The sequence below is a fragment of the Macaca thibetana genome, chromosome 1, assembly GCF_024542745.1.
Source record: "Macaca thibetana thibetana isolate TM-01 chromosome 1, ASM2454274v1, whole genome shotgun sequence".
NCBI lineage: Eukaryota > Metazoa > Chordata > Mammalia > Primates > Cercopithecidae > Macaca > Macaca thibetana.
The window spans coordinates 183,144,148-183,159,468 of record NC_065578.1 but is presented as its reverse complement, the minus strand read 5'-3'; the positions used below and the strand labels follow the sequence as shown (position 1 = coordinate 183,159,468).

Here is a 15,321-nt window from a genome sequence, read left to right as displayed (position 1 = left end):
GACACAATTGACAAGGAAATTTGGTTATTGCTGTGCATATAACATTTTAATCTAATAACCGAAATTAAGGCTGATAATACATCATATTTCTAGGAATATCATATAATTGTGGGGATACACATTAGTAACAATTATATATATACATTAATAAATATAACTCAAAGAAGATTAAACATCATTTCTTGTTTGACAATGCTTCCCATATAATTAATACATCAAATGAGCCTAACTATAGTTTAATATCTCTCCTTTGCAGAATCTTTGAGATGTTCCAGGGCCCTCTGGAATGTTCCAAAGTTACTTCAAGTTCAGAAAGCCTTAATTTAGAATTTGATTTTGGGAAGTTTGTACAAAATATCAAAGGTTTAAAATTAAAACACTTAATCAGGCTGGGCATGGTGGCTCATGACGGTAATCCCAACACTTTGGGAGGCCGAGGCAGGAGGTTACCTTGAGCCTATGGGTTCGAGACCAGTCTGGGCAAAATAGGGAGACCCCATTTCTATAGAAAATTTTTAAAAAATTAGCCAGGTGTGGTGGTGTGCACCTGTGGGCCCAGCTGCTTAAGCAGCTGAGATGGAGGATTACTTGAGCCCAGGAGGTGGCGGACAAGTGAGCCACGATCGCACCACTGCACTCCAGCCTGGATGACATAGTGAGACTTTATCTCAAAACAAAAACAAAAAAGCAAAACAAAAAAATCACTTGATCAAATTGGATCACAGGTCACTGTTAAGTCACAGTTATTCATCTAACCAGAATGATAATTAAAAGATTTCAGAAGGAAAATATAGAATGTTAGACTGTTGCAGAAAAAAATCTTAGCTGTTTTATAGAGAGGACTCTATTTTCTTAAGTAATCAAAGACCTAATAAAGACAACACGAAGCACAGGGAATCATCTTGATAAAACAAAGGATCCTTCTGTCTTAGGATAATTACCTACAAGGTACAGAAAAACCTTTCACTATTTCCTTTTAAGAACAGATCAATACTTCAAGAAAACCTTGTTTTAACAGAGAGGACCAAATTCTGATTTTTCATCAGTGTACTTTTGATATTAAGGCTCATTTAAAAAACACACAAAAACTATAAGTTAGCCCATTTGACCACACTTGAAGTTCTTTTCTCTTCACAACTTCCTTGTATCCGTTAGTTTGTCCTGTACTCTTCCTCTTTCTCATTATGAAATAACCAGTCACTCTAGAACAAAATGACTCTTTTTCCCTTAATCAAAATACATCCTTATATTTTATGGCTTCCTTTGTAAACCATGCCATACTTCCCTTGCATACAGAATTATGTCCCTTATTATTTCTAGTTTTAGTTGCTTATATTAATTAGTTTTTACTCCTTAGTAATCTTAATTTCTAGTGAAAACTAGCAAGCATTGTGAACTGTCTTCCATTAACATTCACTATTTCATAATTTCTAGAAACATGTTTCCTCAGCTTTTTGTGCTTATTACAGACCCAATTGTATTCTCTATGCCATACAAAAACAAGATGCCAAAGCATATATACTTTAAACTTATGTTGAGCAATTAATGTTTCAGTATTTTAATTTACTTGGAAATGTTATTTTATGAATATCTGTGACTTAATTTAATGTAAAATAACTGTAAGAGGAGGCTGGATATGTGGACAGAGGCCAAAAGAAGAACTGCCTTCTGGTTGTAGGTTTTCTTCTAAAGTTAGTTAGAGCCCCCAGAGACTGTTGAATAGAGATTGACATACTCAGATCCACAGAAAGAAAAGATCATTTGATGGCTAGAGAGGCCAGTGAGGGGTGGAGCACATTAGAACCTCACCAGGAGAGAAATAATACGTTGATATTTCTCTAGAGGCCCTGCCACGAGAACCCGTACTAGCTCATGGGACACGGAGGGTAGGTTGGAGGTGAGGTCAGTAAAAAACCAGATCATGGGTTCATGCCAACCTAGGACAGGCATGAGGAGATGGAGGTTTGGGTGGGGGAAGAGATTTCAGAGGGAGAGTGGACAGGATGTGGAGGCAGGTTGGGATCAGCAATCCCATGGTAGGGGCAGAGGGATTGCATCCTGGGCCTGGCGTGCAGCAGGCCCTGACCATACCTGCCTTTGTGCAGGCTACCTTGGAGGTGAGGTTTAAAGCCAAAGGATGCACCCCAGCTTGCAGATACTTGGATAGGCTCAGGTTGCTATCCTTGTGTGCTAAGGGAGTCAAGAAAGCTCCCCAAAAAGTGTGTGGTGGGGGGTGTTGAGGAAGTTGGGGAAATGGCATCCTAGGATGTGGCTCACCTGACTCTGCTAAATACTTTTGAAGTCTGACTCTGGTAAATACCTCCATCCACTTCCTCTCCCCAGCTCCCCAGCCACCTCCCTCCTACAAGGAGTCCAGAAGCTGCAATGCCAAAAGCAGACTACCAGCAAAAAAGGTGGGGAAAGAAGGGAGTGTTGTGGCCACAGGCCTTCCTTCAAGCTCCCAGAGCCCCCTCCCTTGTATCAGCCCCAAGAAGGGCCAACTTAGTTGCCTTCTTTCCAGGGATGCGTCAGGGTGTGCCAGGCTTTTCCTGCATCTGTCTCATGGAGGTGAGGGTAACACTCCTTCCCCAGGCATAAGGTGTTCTTAGGAGCTCTGATACCTTCTGCAATTGTGTTTTTCTCAGACATTGTAAGGAGTTAAGTTCTAGGGTGGAGTATTAGGGTGTTTTTGCATTGCTAAAAATAAGTACCTGAGGCTGGGTAATTTATAAAGAAAAGAGGTTTAATTGGCTCAGGGTTCTGGAGGCTGTACACAGCATCTGCTTAGCTTCTGGGGAGGCCTCAGGGATCTTTTACTCATGACAGAAGGCAAAGCAGGAGAGGAAGCAGGAGGGGGTTGGGAAGTGCCACCCTATTTTAAACAATCGGATCTTACAAGAAGTCAGAGTGAGAACTCACTCATTACCAAGGGCACAGCTGAGCTGTTCATGAGGGATCTGCCCCCATGGTCTAATACCTTTCACTATACCTCACCTCATCTAACATTGGAGATCACATTTCAACATGAAATTTGGAGGAGACGAGATCCAAACCTTATCAGGTAGGGTCAGAGGTCCTGCTAAAACTGTGACCGTCAGGAATGTTGTTCAGATATTAGTGTTCTGTACATAACGGGTGCTAGGTGGGCTGCCTGTGTAAATTCCATTCCCTGCCCCTGGGGCATGAGCTTCAAATGGAAGTTGCGCTTGCCACCAGGCAGGCCTCCTTCTCCTCTCATCTGCCCCAGAGACGCAGGTGGGTCCAGCTGCCATGGAGGTCATCCTGAGCCGTCCAGGCAAACACTCCCAGTCTGGCCCCTTCTTCCCTTCTATTCTGGCTCCCATGCCTCCCCAAAACCCTCCTCTCCAGGCAGCATGGTCTTTGCCCATCCTCTCCCCCTCCACCTTGCTCAGGAAGTTCCCTGCCCACTGGACCGACGGTCTAGGTTCAGCTCTGTTTCCACCTTTCCTGCTGAGCCCATGCCTTGGTCTGCAGGGCCGACCTCTCCTGGCTGGGTCCAAACTTGAGAGTTCTGTGCCACATGATTTGGCCCCGTCACTGCCCTCTCACGGCTTGTGTGACTTCCTCTGTGCGCACCTTGGCTTCCAGCTGGAGCAGCCTCCATGTGGGTGGAACTTTGGTGGATGCTCACGGGGCACCTGACCTGGAATCTGAGCTCAGGAGAGCTGCCTGGTATATGAGCTTGTTTCTTCTCAGATTCTGGGCTGTGGCCCAGAATGGTGCCATTATTCTCTCTGCCAGTGTTTCAGCGGCCAGCAGCCTTGTGACCTGGGGCCTGATGGCAGGGGCAAAGTTAATTTGCCAGACTCTGGCCTCAAGGCTTCTTTCCCCGCAGTTCCTGGATTCCAGATGCTCTCATTTCTGGCTGGGGACCCAGTTCCTGATACCCTTTACCCCAGTCACTCAAACTCTGCCCGCTACCAGTACCTCTGGCCCCAGGAACCTTCCCCAAGAGTCCCCTGGGGAATTCCAAATCCCCTAAGGCATGTTCTCCACCCTTCTGAACTGATCCCATTTAGGGCCCCAGGGACAGAGGCAATACCAGGGCTTTTCCCAGGGCATGGGGGTGGGGGGTGGCGAGGAGCAGGACAGACTCCTTCAACATCTCTCATCCCGTATCCCTGGCCTCACATAGTAGTAATGGGGAAACAGATACCATTCTGAGGCAGTGTTACTTATGCTAATCATCCAAAACACAGGTTCCGTTTTGAGAGATGCTATCGTAATGCAGACCAGCCGGAATATCTCAGAGGTCCTTTCCCAAGGAAGGTGTGACCTTTGTCATAAGAGCTTTGGGATCAGGTGCTGTGGGGTTGGCAGGGGTGAGGCATTGCATTAGGGGAGATGGGTGGGCAGAGGGGGTGCCAGCCCCTCTTATTTTTACCCTTGGGTTTTTTTGTCTTTTCAGCCTGGAGGCCGGCCCTGAATCTCGCTGCCCTGGACTGTGCTGAGGAGACCAACAGCGCAGTCTGCAGAGACTTCAACATCCCTGGCTTCCCAACTGTGAGGGTGTGTGACCGACAGGAGGGGAAGGCAGGCTAGGCCTGCTCTGTTTCCCTTTATAAGGGAAAAGGGCCATGTGGGATGTGTCTGGATGGGCAGATTTCGGCTGCTGTGATTTGAGCTGGGAGGTGATCATCACTTGGGCTGGTGAGAGCTCCCAGCTCCCAAGGTCCTCTTCGATTGCTCTCCCTCCTGACCTCCAAGCCTTAGAGGTCTGATCTAACTCTATAAAACCAGGATTCAGGCTCTGACCCATCTGTGGGCAGGGTCAGTCTCTAGGAGCCTAGTGGTTCCCCACAAAGGGACCCCAGACACTCTGGCAAGCCTCAGCCTCCTCAGGCAAATGCCTTGAACCACAGGTAGCTGAGAAGGGACCTGTCAGGATAGCTTCACCCCACTGTCAGAATGTCAGTGCCTCAGGCAGCAGGGATCCCTGGCACGGGAATTATCATACCCAAGGCATGAGGGCTCTGTCACCCCAGCTCTGGTGGAAAGTGGCACGAGATCTCTGATGATGCCTTACCTGCCAGCCTGCCCACCGCAGGGCATCAACAGCTTAATTAATGTCTGAACAGCTTCCAAGGCTTTCAAATAGGAGGCCTTGGATAGTCCAGAGCAGCAAGGCTGCTACAGTTATGGTGTGGGCCCTCCCCTGGGCTCAGGCCTGGCTCCAATCCAGTTAGTTTTCTTCCAGATTAGAGAAGCCAAATTCGAATCTCTGTCTCTGTATCACCAGCTATAAATAATATGTACCCTTCCACCAGAATGGCATCTAGAAAAGCAGTTTCCTCTGTAGCCATTAAGAATAATTATGAAATGCCTTTGAAAGCTGAAATGCCAAGGATTGTCCCTGGAACAAGATACCTCTGAGCTGGGGGTGGGGGCGGCCAAGTTTCAAACAGAACTGTGAGCCATAACACAGCTTAATTACCCCAGCAGCTTAGCTTACTTTCCATCCGGGAAGTAAGGCCGTGGCTCCACCAGGAACGTCCAGCTCTAACTCCATGTGACCTTTCTGTTCCTCAAGCCCAGTGCAACGCCCCCTGGACTCAGGGTTTCCACACCTAATAGAAGTCCCTTCCTAAACTGTTACCACATAGGGTCAGGGCCCCCCAGGCCCCGGGTTTAGCTGAGACCAGGTTGGTCTCTGGACAGTGTGGTGAACCAACAGCTACTGCCACGTCATTGAAAAGTGGCAGCAGAGAGACTGCATGTCAATCATCCCTTTGAAATAAAAGGCCTTCCTGGCAGGGACATGGCACTATCCTTGGCCCTAAGGTGTGTAATTGAAAATATTCAAACAGGGCACTCTGTTCCTTTGGCTGAACCAGGTGAGCAGCCCTCAGTGGGAAGCTGTGGGCAAATTAGTGTGGCAGCAGGAACCGTCATTCACAGGCTGATGTTTTTCTCACAGTGAGCATGGGGCACAGGGGTACAGCCACTGCCCAGCCCCCAGGGGAGGGGTTGACACTGGTACAGCAGCCAGGGCAGGATGAGCATTTGACAGCCAGGGCCTGATACCTGGGCTTTCTGACTCTGCCTGGAAGAGGCTGGGCACAGCAGGGATGAAGGAGGTGGCCCAGGCCCAGCAGGTCAGAGGCTCCTCAGCGCCACCCCATGTCACGCAGCGCACGCAGCCTGGATGCCTCAGGTGAGAGTCACCATCTCCTGAACTGCCTGGCTGGCTGTGGGAGGGGCGCTGGGAGGGCCCTCGCTGTGCTCCTCAGCCTTCCCCTGTCTCCAGACGGCAGCACCTGGCAGGGCCAGTCTGGTAGTCATCTGTCCACAGACCAACACGGTGGCCTCCCCTGGCACAGCCTTTCCTGCCTCTCCTGAGGAACCTGCAGCTCAGTTTTGGCCAGGGGAGACTCAGTGCCCAGTCCATAGGCCAAGTGGCTTGAGCTGGCAGGTCCCTGCTCTGAGGTCCTATGCAGCAGCTCTCAAATAGTTTCTTACTGTGACCAACTGTAAGCAGTACACATTTTTACATTGTGATCCCAAAGTTGGTATGTATCTATTATCACTAGAACACAAGTTTCAGCTTAATTCTTACTGCAGTTAAACTATGATATTTTCTGTTCTTTTTTTTTTAATACGGCTGTGATTAAATACATTGATTTGACAGCTCATTACAAGGTTGTTTCTAGTGTTTGGAAAACACTACTCAAACAGATTGCAATCTCCAGAGATTGGGGCCATGAAGAGCCTGGGTGCCCTTGGGCATCGTGGCCAGATCCTTAGGTAGCAGAGCTGCCCTGGGGACCGCTGGTGGGCAGAGACATAGCCCTGTTGCCCTGCCTGCTGCCCCCTGGGGGCTGGAGCCTGTCCTTGCACTCTGCCCATGAAGAGCTGAAAGGCCAGGGCAGCTGAAAGGCGAGGGCAGCTGAAAGGCGAGGGCAGCTGAAAGGCGAGGGCCCATGTGAAGCAGGGGGAGGAGAGAGTGCTTTTGGTATGGGGACAGGCCCACACACAAGAGTCTGGCCTCCCCCAGTGGCATGTGTGACTGACCTGCCTCTGGCCGCTTGCCAACATGAGCAAACAGTGAGCTTCTACCAGCCCAGCCTGTTTAGTAAACACCTGGGCCTGAAGGGCAGGCTGGCTGTGTCAGGTCCCCATCAGGCTGGAGCCAGAGTCCAACTGGAAGGAAACAAAGGTATGCAAGAGGGAGGGGCTGGTTGGCTGCAGGTTCTGACTGGAGCTTGGTGACCTAGAGGCTGGAACTTCCGAGTCAAGGGGCTTCTCCGTGGGCCTCAGGAGTGCCCTTCAGTGGGAATAGAATGGGACTTTTGATGGCCGAAGGCCTGGCCAGAACAAGGGGTACACAGCACAGCAGCATAGGGGTGGGGAAGGGCGGATCTTCCCTCTTCAAGGCTCTGAGGAGATCAGTGATGTTTCAAATCCTGGCCTCACTGCTTACTGTATGTGGCTTGGAAAGTCACTTATCAGTGCCCCAGCCGTGGACCCCAGTTTCCTTGTCTGTAAACATGGGGTGATAACATCCACCTAAGAGGACCGTTGCCAAGTGTGAAGTGAGGTCTTCCATATGAAAGTGCTACCACACCACGCTGGTGTGATTTGGACTTCAGTAAAAGTTTGCTTCCTTCCTGTTGTCCCATCTCCCTCCTGGGCCACCCATGGGGCTGCTGCTAGCTGCTCTGTGGCCGCTGCTGGACTGTGTGGCAGTCCATCTGTCTGTCAGCAGCCACTGCGGGCATGCTTGCTGGGTGCCCAGCACCGCACTCACCACTGCAGGCGAGGCCAGGAGCGTGAGATCCCCAGAGCCCATGGCCAGTGAGAGGCAGCCAGCAACAGGTTCCCAGGGAATGCCACAGGAGTTTGCTGGGCTCACGGAACTCTTTCACTCGTCAGAAAGGAGTTCGTGTAGGAGGGGACCTCAACTTGGTATTGGGGTTTGGCTAGGAGAGAGGAGTGTGGGTGGGCCTCACAGGCAAGAAGGTGAGAGCCAAGGCCCTGTGTGGGCAGGGTGAGGTGGCGTGTTGAGGAGACTTGTCCAGCTGGGCAGAGGCTCATGTTGAGGGATGAGGCAGAGCTGGGGGAGGAGGGAGCCCAGAAATGGCAGGTCCTTGAATGCAGGTTTGGGAGCGGGGAAGCCCTGTGAGGGTACAGAATCTGGGCTGTTACCTTTTGTGGCTTTTGCTAGAAGGGGAGATGTCGGGGAGGAAGGCAGGACTCCAGGATGTCTCCTGTCTCTCTGGAAAAAGGAGGTGGGCCCCTTTCTCAGCAGTCAGCTGCTGTTGTGGGGTCTTCTCCAAGGATCATCCACAGTGTTGGAAGTGGTTAAGGTGGATCCTCCTGGACTTACCATAAATATCTGGAGGCTAGACCATTTTCCTTAAAACATGTTATAAAAGCTGGAATTGAATGCCATCGGTGTCACCCCTGGGAAGTGTGCTTTCTCTTGAGCTCTTTTGACCCCAAGAAAGCAGTCACTCCGTAGTTTCGTGAAGACCAGCCGGGTGTTGCCTGGTTTTCTGCCATTAGGGAGCGGCTGGAGGTCTTCCAGAAGCTCCTGTGTAAAGTGATGAAAGAAAAGGGATGGGTGATGACTGCTCCTGAGAAAAGAAACACACTCCCGAAGTCTTAATTGTCTGCTTCTAGGAAGCCGTGGTGGTTTCCCTTGGGCAGGGCACACACCTCCATGGTTGACTTAATAAGGATACATTTTCATCAGAGGACAAAAATGTGCCCTGACTTGATTTCCACATGAGCTTCCAGGGTGATCAAAGGGCAGAGATTCTCTGTTCAGCTGAACAGATGTCTATTGAGAGATGCCAGACACTGTGGAGCTTGCAGAGATAAATAAAATGTCATCCTGCCTCCTGGTCAAAGGTGGGTGCATGGGTGGGTAGTGGATTCGGGTTGAAGTTCATTGCAGCTGGAGTGGTGGGAATGTAGGGCAGTGTGAGGTTAGTTTGGGTTTGGAGTCTGGACGGCCTTGAATGCAGTGAGTTTGGACATTATTCATTGACAGTGGGGAGTCATGGAAGAGATTTGAGGAGGAGCAAAATGTTCAGACCAGAACTGTGCGTTAGAAAACTAACCTTAGTAGCAGTGAGGAAGATGGCTGGAGAATGAAAAGATTGAGTATACTAAAACTTCTGAGAGCATTAAAGGTGGAGACTGATGTGGTGACCCAAAAATACATCATTGTCTGTCAGGCCTGGTCTAGACAAGGCAGGTGGAGGAGAGGACTTTTGAAGAGGTAACACGGAGGTCGAATTCACAGAACTTGTCAGCTAACTGGATGACAGGTTTTTGAAGAGGGGGATGGTGTGGGTGGCAGGGAGGAGGACCGGTCGCTGGGTGAGGTAAACACAGGTGGCAAAGCAGGTTGGGAGAGGGGTGACTCAGTCTTGGGGATGGTGGGGAAGGGAATGCATCCTGACACCTGGGTGGAGGCCACCAGAAAGAACCAGGAGTCTAGGACAGGGGAGCACTGAGATGCAGAGGGTTTAGCTGGCAAATCATTTGGACAAACAGTCATTGGCTTTGGCAAGGGACAAATGATAGGTTTGTTCATTGATCCCTTTATCCACTCATTCATTTAGAAACAAGATTGAGCAACTTCTTTGTGACATTGCTTTCAACAGCTTTTTAAACAGAGGAGTGTCAGGACCTGACGTGTGGCTGTAGGAGAGACTGGGGTAGGAGATGGGGGTGGGCAGTGGGCACAGGAGAGCAGTCGAAAGTGAAGCTAGGACCAGGGCAATGGTGGCCAAGTAGGGCTGGTCAGTGTCAAGCCAACCAGGGAAGGGTGGCAACATGAAGGCAATGAGGGAGAGCAACCATGAAATGTGGCACGAAAGATGACGAATGCTCGCCATGGGAGGACAAAGCAGGCAGTAATAACACTACCATAGAGAGGCCGGGAGGGTGGGGAGAGATCACTACAGTGGCTGAAGAGAAAGTCACCACAGAGCTTCCTTAGAACGGCTTCAGCTGAGGGTCGTGGGGATGGCGAGAGAGCAGTCCAAGGAGCAAGGGCAGACACTGTTCCAGGAACGTTGGCAGCATGGGGACACGGGAAGGAAATGCGGTTGCTGGAGAAGGAAGGAGGGCCTTTCTTCATCCCCATCCTCCTTCCCTTCCCATCCTTTCCTTTTTTAAGGTTTAGACTAGAAGGATTCTAATCTCTTTGTAGGCCTAGGGGGCGCTGTGGTAGAAAAGAGGAATGATGTGAGGTGGCTAGGAAGAAGTTCCTGAGGAGCGTGAGGTGTGGGAGCCAGAGCTTGGAGGAGACATTGGCCTGGGAGGTGGGTGCGAAGCTTCCGAGGACAGAGGGAACAGCTGAGGTGCAGCAGGGCCTTCCCTTCAGCCTGTGTCCTGGGGAGAGGCTCTTGGGGTCCCTGCACCCCCCTGGGCCACTCTGGCTGACCGAGCTTCCTGGTCAGACTCCAAGCTGCATGTAGTTGCTGGGATCTTGAGAGGTTGCCTTTTTAAAATTTTTTAATTTTTTGAGACAGAGTCTCTCTCTGTCACCCAGGCTGGAGTGCAGTGGCGTGATCTCGGCTCACTGTAACCTCCACCTCCCAGGTTCAAGCAGTTCTCCTGCCTCAGCCTCCTGAGTAGCTGGGATACAGGTGCACGTCACCCCATTTGGCTAATTTTTGTATTTTTAGTAGAGACAGGGTTTTACCATGTTGGCCAGGCTGGTCTCAAACTCCTGACCTCAAGTGATCCACCCACCTCGGCCTCCCAAAGTGCTGGGATTACAGGTGTGAGCCCCCACACCCAGCCTGGAGAGGCTGCCTTTTGGTGGAAGTAATGCAAGCCCCTTTTAATGTGGGCACCTGCTCAGATGTGGGTGACCTGATGGTTGATGACAAAAAATGACCATATTACTTTTCAGAGGTGAAAATAACAGCTGTAGCTGTGGGAAAGCCTCCCAGTTCAAGGCTTCATGATGTCAGTGTTGTTCTCGTGTGTAGAAACCAGTCAAAGTGTAACCTGTCTGTAAATAAACAAGAGCACCATCATTATGAATAACTGCAGCACAACATCTCCCTCAGGTTTCTTTTTTATTTTATTTTCTTTATTTTTATTTTTATTTTTATTTTTTTTTGAGATGGAGTCTCGCTCTGTCACCCAGGCTGGAGTGCAGTGGCCGGATCTCAGCTCACTGCAAGCTCCGCCTCCCCGGTTTATGCCATTCTCCTGCCTCAGTCTCCCAAGTAGCTGGGACTACAGGCGCCCGCCACCTCGCCCGGCTAGTTTTTTTTTGTTTGTTTGTTTTGTATTTGTTAGTAGAGATGGGGTTTCACTGTGTTAGCTAGGATGGTCTCGATCTCCTGACCTCGTGATCCACCCGTCTCGGCCTCCCAAAGTGCTGGGATTACAGGCTTGAGCCACCATGCCCGGCTTATTTTTAATTTTTAACTTTTTGTAGAGATGGGGGCTCACTGTGTTGCCTAGGGTGGTCTTGAACTCCAGGGTTCAAGTGATCCTCCCTCCTAGGTCTCCCAAAGTGCTGGGAATACAGGTGTGAGCCACTGCACCTGACCTGGTTTATTATTTGTCGGCAAACCAAACCTCAAATAGATGTATCTTCAATTTTGTTTATGAAAAAGTATCAGTCCATAAATACTGTAACTTACATTATCAATATCTCATAATCAAGGAAATTTATGATCATTTTCATAAGTATTAGAATAACAATTGTATTAGGCAAATAAAATTAAATAACTGTAAAGAACACTATTTAAATATGTGTGGTATGTATAAGTGGATGGTTTTCATCCACGATAAAAGTTTGTATTAATGTTTTGAAGAGAGAGTAAAGCAGTGAGCAGGAGTAAGGGGCCAGGGGAGGTCACAGGGAGCAGAAGGTTGCAGGTGGGGAGAGACAGGTGGCTCCTCTGCAGGCTTTGTTCCTCATGTGGGAGAGGGTAGCAGGTGGCTTCCAGATTTTCTGCCTACAAATGGCTGTAACAAACAAGTCCTAGCTGATCATGGTTCCTAGTGTTTAAAAGGTATGAAGGAGGGAAGGGGATGCTGGTGGTGGGTGATGATGATGCAGTTAACGTTTACCGGTTCCTTGTGGTATGCACCAGGTACCGTGCTAAGCATTTTAGGTGTGTGGTCATGGAATCCTCACAAGTCTTCAAGGTAGATGGCGTCATCCTCATTTCAAAGATGAGAATGCAAAGGTTCGGAGCAGTTGATGCATTGCCTGAGGTCACACAGCAAGAGAAAAGCAGAACCAGTCCTTGAACCAGGTCTGCCGGAGCCCAGGGCCTGTTCTCAGCCACCAGCTTAGGATAAGGCCAAACAGCTCTATCCCAAGGAGGGAGAAGGAAACCAGTGTTTGGCTGTTGGAGGCAGAAGCCCAAGGTAGTGAAAAGTGGCCCTGAGGCTAGGGTCCCACAGGAAGAAGCCTCTTCCCAGCCAGGGAGAGCAGGCTCTCCCCTAGGCAGTTCAGTGGCCGGCTTCCAGGACAACTCAACTGTGTTCCCTCCTGAATCGGAAGAGCGCAGGCAAAAGCCTTGGCAGCTGTGTTGCCGCCTGGGCAGAAGCCCAGATTGCCAGGAGTCAGGCTCTGTTCTCTCTGTCCTCGTGCCCCAAGGAGGTGACAGACTAGGCTTGGGATGTCATGTACGTGGGAAAAGAGGACAAAGTGATGTGTTAAATCAGCTAGTCTGTAGCAAGGCATGTTTTCCAGGGACTCAGGCTCTCCCTTCAAGAGGATCTGTTCTGGAGATCCCTTCCTTGATTGTGTCTGCTGTGCCGGGCTGGGACTTCTCAGTGGACAGACACATCAGCCTCTAAGCCCCTTTTCCCAAGTAAGGAGCAAGGGCACATTGACATAGAAGCAAGCTGACGTTTCCCAAGGGATGTAGGAAGTGCCTGCACTTCATATTTTCAGATGGGTCTGCAAAGGAAAACAGCAATGGTACTTCATCACTCATCCATACGATAAGTATTTGTCAATAATTACATGCTAGGTACTGTGCTGCCTCAGCCTCCTGAGTAGCTGGGATACAGGTGCATGTCACCATGTTTGGCCAGAAATGGCCCTCGTGGAGAAAAGTGTATGAGCTGCTGCCCACAGGATCCCTGGATGCTTCCGAGGGGTGGATGGGAGGGTAACGGGAGGGAGCCAGTGTCCAGCTCCTAGAGCAACCTCCCCCCAACTCACCATTTTACAGATGAAGCAACAGGCTCGGCTGGGCACAGTGGCTCACGCCTGTAATCCCAACACTTTGGGAGGCTGAGGCGGGCGGATCACTTGAGGTCAGGAGTTCGAGATCAGCCTTGCCAGTGTGGTGAAACCCCATCTCTAGTAAAAATACAAAAAAAAAAAATTAGGCGTGGTGGCAGGCACCTGTGGTCCCAGCTACTCGGGAAGCTGTGGCAGGAGAATCCCTTGAATCCAGGAGGCGGAGGTTGCAGTCAGCCAACATCATGCCACTGCACTCCAGCCTGAGTGACAGAGCAAGACTCTGTCACCAAAAAAAAAAAAAAAAAAAAAAAAAAAGAAACAGTCTCAACAACATTAAGTGATTTGCCCAACTACCGCATTGAATAAGTAGGCAGATTTTCAGAGCAGTAAGTGGCTGCACTCTTGGCCACTATCTATCACTGATGCCCGCCTGTGTGTTTGCTTCCAGTTCTTCAAGGCCTTTTCCAAGAACGGCTCGGGAGCAGTATTTCCAGGTGGGTGCCCGACTCTGGTTGTCCTGTTAGCATCTTCCTCCCCCAACCTCCCTCTTCGCCTGGGTTTCTATTGGGGTGGAGAAAGCCCTGGCAGTCGGCAGGGTCGAGGGTGAGGTGCTCCCCACGGGAAGTCTAACTTGTGTCTTCCTAAAACTGTCCTCTCAGTCAGCCTTAGGGAAAGGCAGGTTGAAGAAGCCCTTCAGGTTGGACGTATCCAGGGCCCTAGGGTCGGGGCAAGGGCCCCATATTCCCAGAAGAGCTCTCTCACAATGGGGTTGGTACCCAGAGACCAGACCAGAGCCCTTGGGGAATGTCCTGATGGCTCCCAGTTCTGAGAGATTCTTTCCTGTCTGAGCGATGGGTGTCCTTGCACTGCTTGGGGCCACAGGGGGACCCCTCAAGCCCCATTCTTCTAGCACAGGGAAGGACTGATGCCTCGTTTGTCTCTGTCAGAGCTGGCTGTACCCTCAGCCCTTTGTTTCTGAGAGTGAAGGTGGTAAGTGTGCTGTGGAAGCAGCTCTGCTTTCCTGACACCCCGCTCACGCCTGTTTTCATTTACAGTGGCTGGTGCTGACGTGCAGACGCTGCGGGAGAGGCTCATTGACGCCCTGGAGTCCCATCATGACACGTGGCCCCCAGCCTGTCCGCCACTGGAGCCTGCCAAGTACTTTGGGCTGGGGCAGGTTTAGTGCATAGTGGGCCAGGATTCCAGGCCTAGGAGTGAGAGGGTGGTGGGAATAGCAGGGCGGGGACCCCAGTTTATTCTTTTTGCTGCCTTTGCCTTTGGGGCCCCCACCCCAGTCTGCTGGAGCTACTCCAGAACCAAGTGGCAGCTGATGGCTGGTGGTGGGCTTCCTATCGCGCAGGTCCTACTGAAGAGCCCTGTTTTCCTGGGGCTGACTGATGGGTGCAAGGATCCATCCCACAGGTGGGAAGGAAAAGATGGGTGGGGTTTCTCCAGGTTGTACCTGCTGTTGTTTCTTGCCTCCTGCCCTCAAAATGTTTGGCGGACGCAGCAGATTTTCACATGCTCTATTCCCGGAAAGGCCACTGAGAGTCAGAATGGCATGAGGAGGAAAAAGGAGATCAAATATTTTGAGGGAAATGGAGGGGAGGTGGAGAGAAGGTGGTTATGCCTGGAGCATGGGGGTGGCCCCTGACTCTGTACGGCAGAGCGTGGGGTGCAGTGGCTGGTGCTCTGTATCTGTCAACCAGGCAAACTTCCCAGCTTGCCTCTTTTCCAGGAAAATGAAGACAGTAAGGTGCATGGGGTCTTGCCCATACTCTCCCAAAGAAGGAGGCAGCTAGATTAAAAATACTAGGCCCCCCATTTCTGGATCAGAACTCAAGATAGGATAATGTGCACCTCAGAGGACTCTTGCCAAGAAGGAACAAATCCATGCCCAGTCTTGAACACAGTGGAGGCCCCAGGTGCTAAGAAGGCCTCACGAGGCCGCTGTTGGTGCACAGAGGCTCTCTTAAAATTTTGTGTGCAGGTGCTCTCAGAGACATGGCCCTGCTGAGAGATTGTGTTTCCAAGTGTCAGTTGGGGTTGAATCCAACTCACAATGACTCCTTTGTCATCTTTCCCAATTTTCCATCCTCCAGAGGGCCTTCGGGGGA

General features: G+C 50.4%; 1 protein-coding gene across 2 annotated transcripts in view; it reads left to right on the top strand.

The window, feature by feature from the left end:
* QSOX1 (quiescin sulfhydryl oxidase 1) overlaps positions 1-15,321 on the top strand; it is a 44,748-nt gene that overhangs the window by 8,458 nt on the left and 20,969 nt on the right. For both annotated transcript variants that reach the window (XM_050766253.1, XM_050766246.1), the window contains exons 2-4: positions 4,430-4,530; positions 13,653-13,698; positions 14,260-14,362. In XM_050766253.1, the coding sequence (XP_050622210.1) occupies positions 4,430-4,530; positions 13,653-13,698; positions 14,260-14,362 (250 nt within the window). The remainder of the gene's footprint in view (positions 1-4,429; positions 4,531-13,652; positions 13,699-14,259; positions 14,363-15,321) is intronic.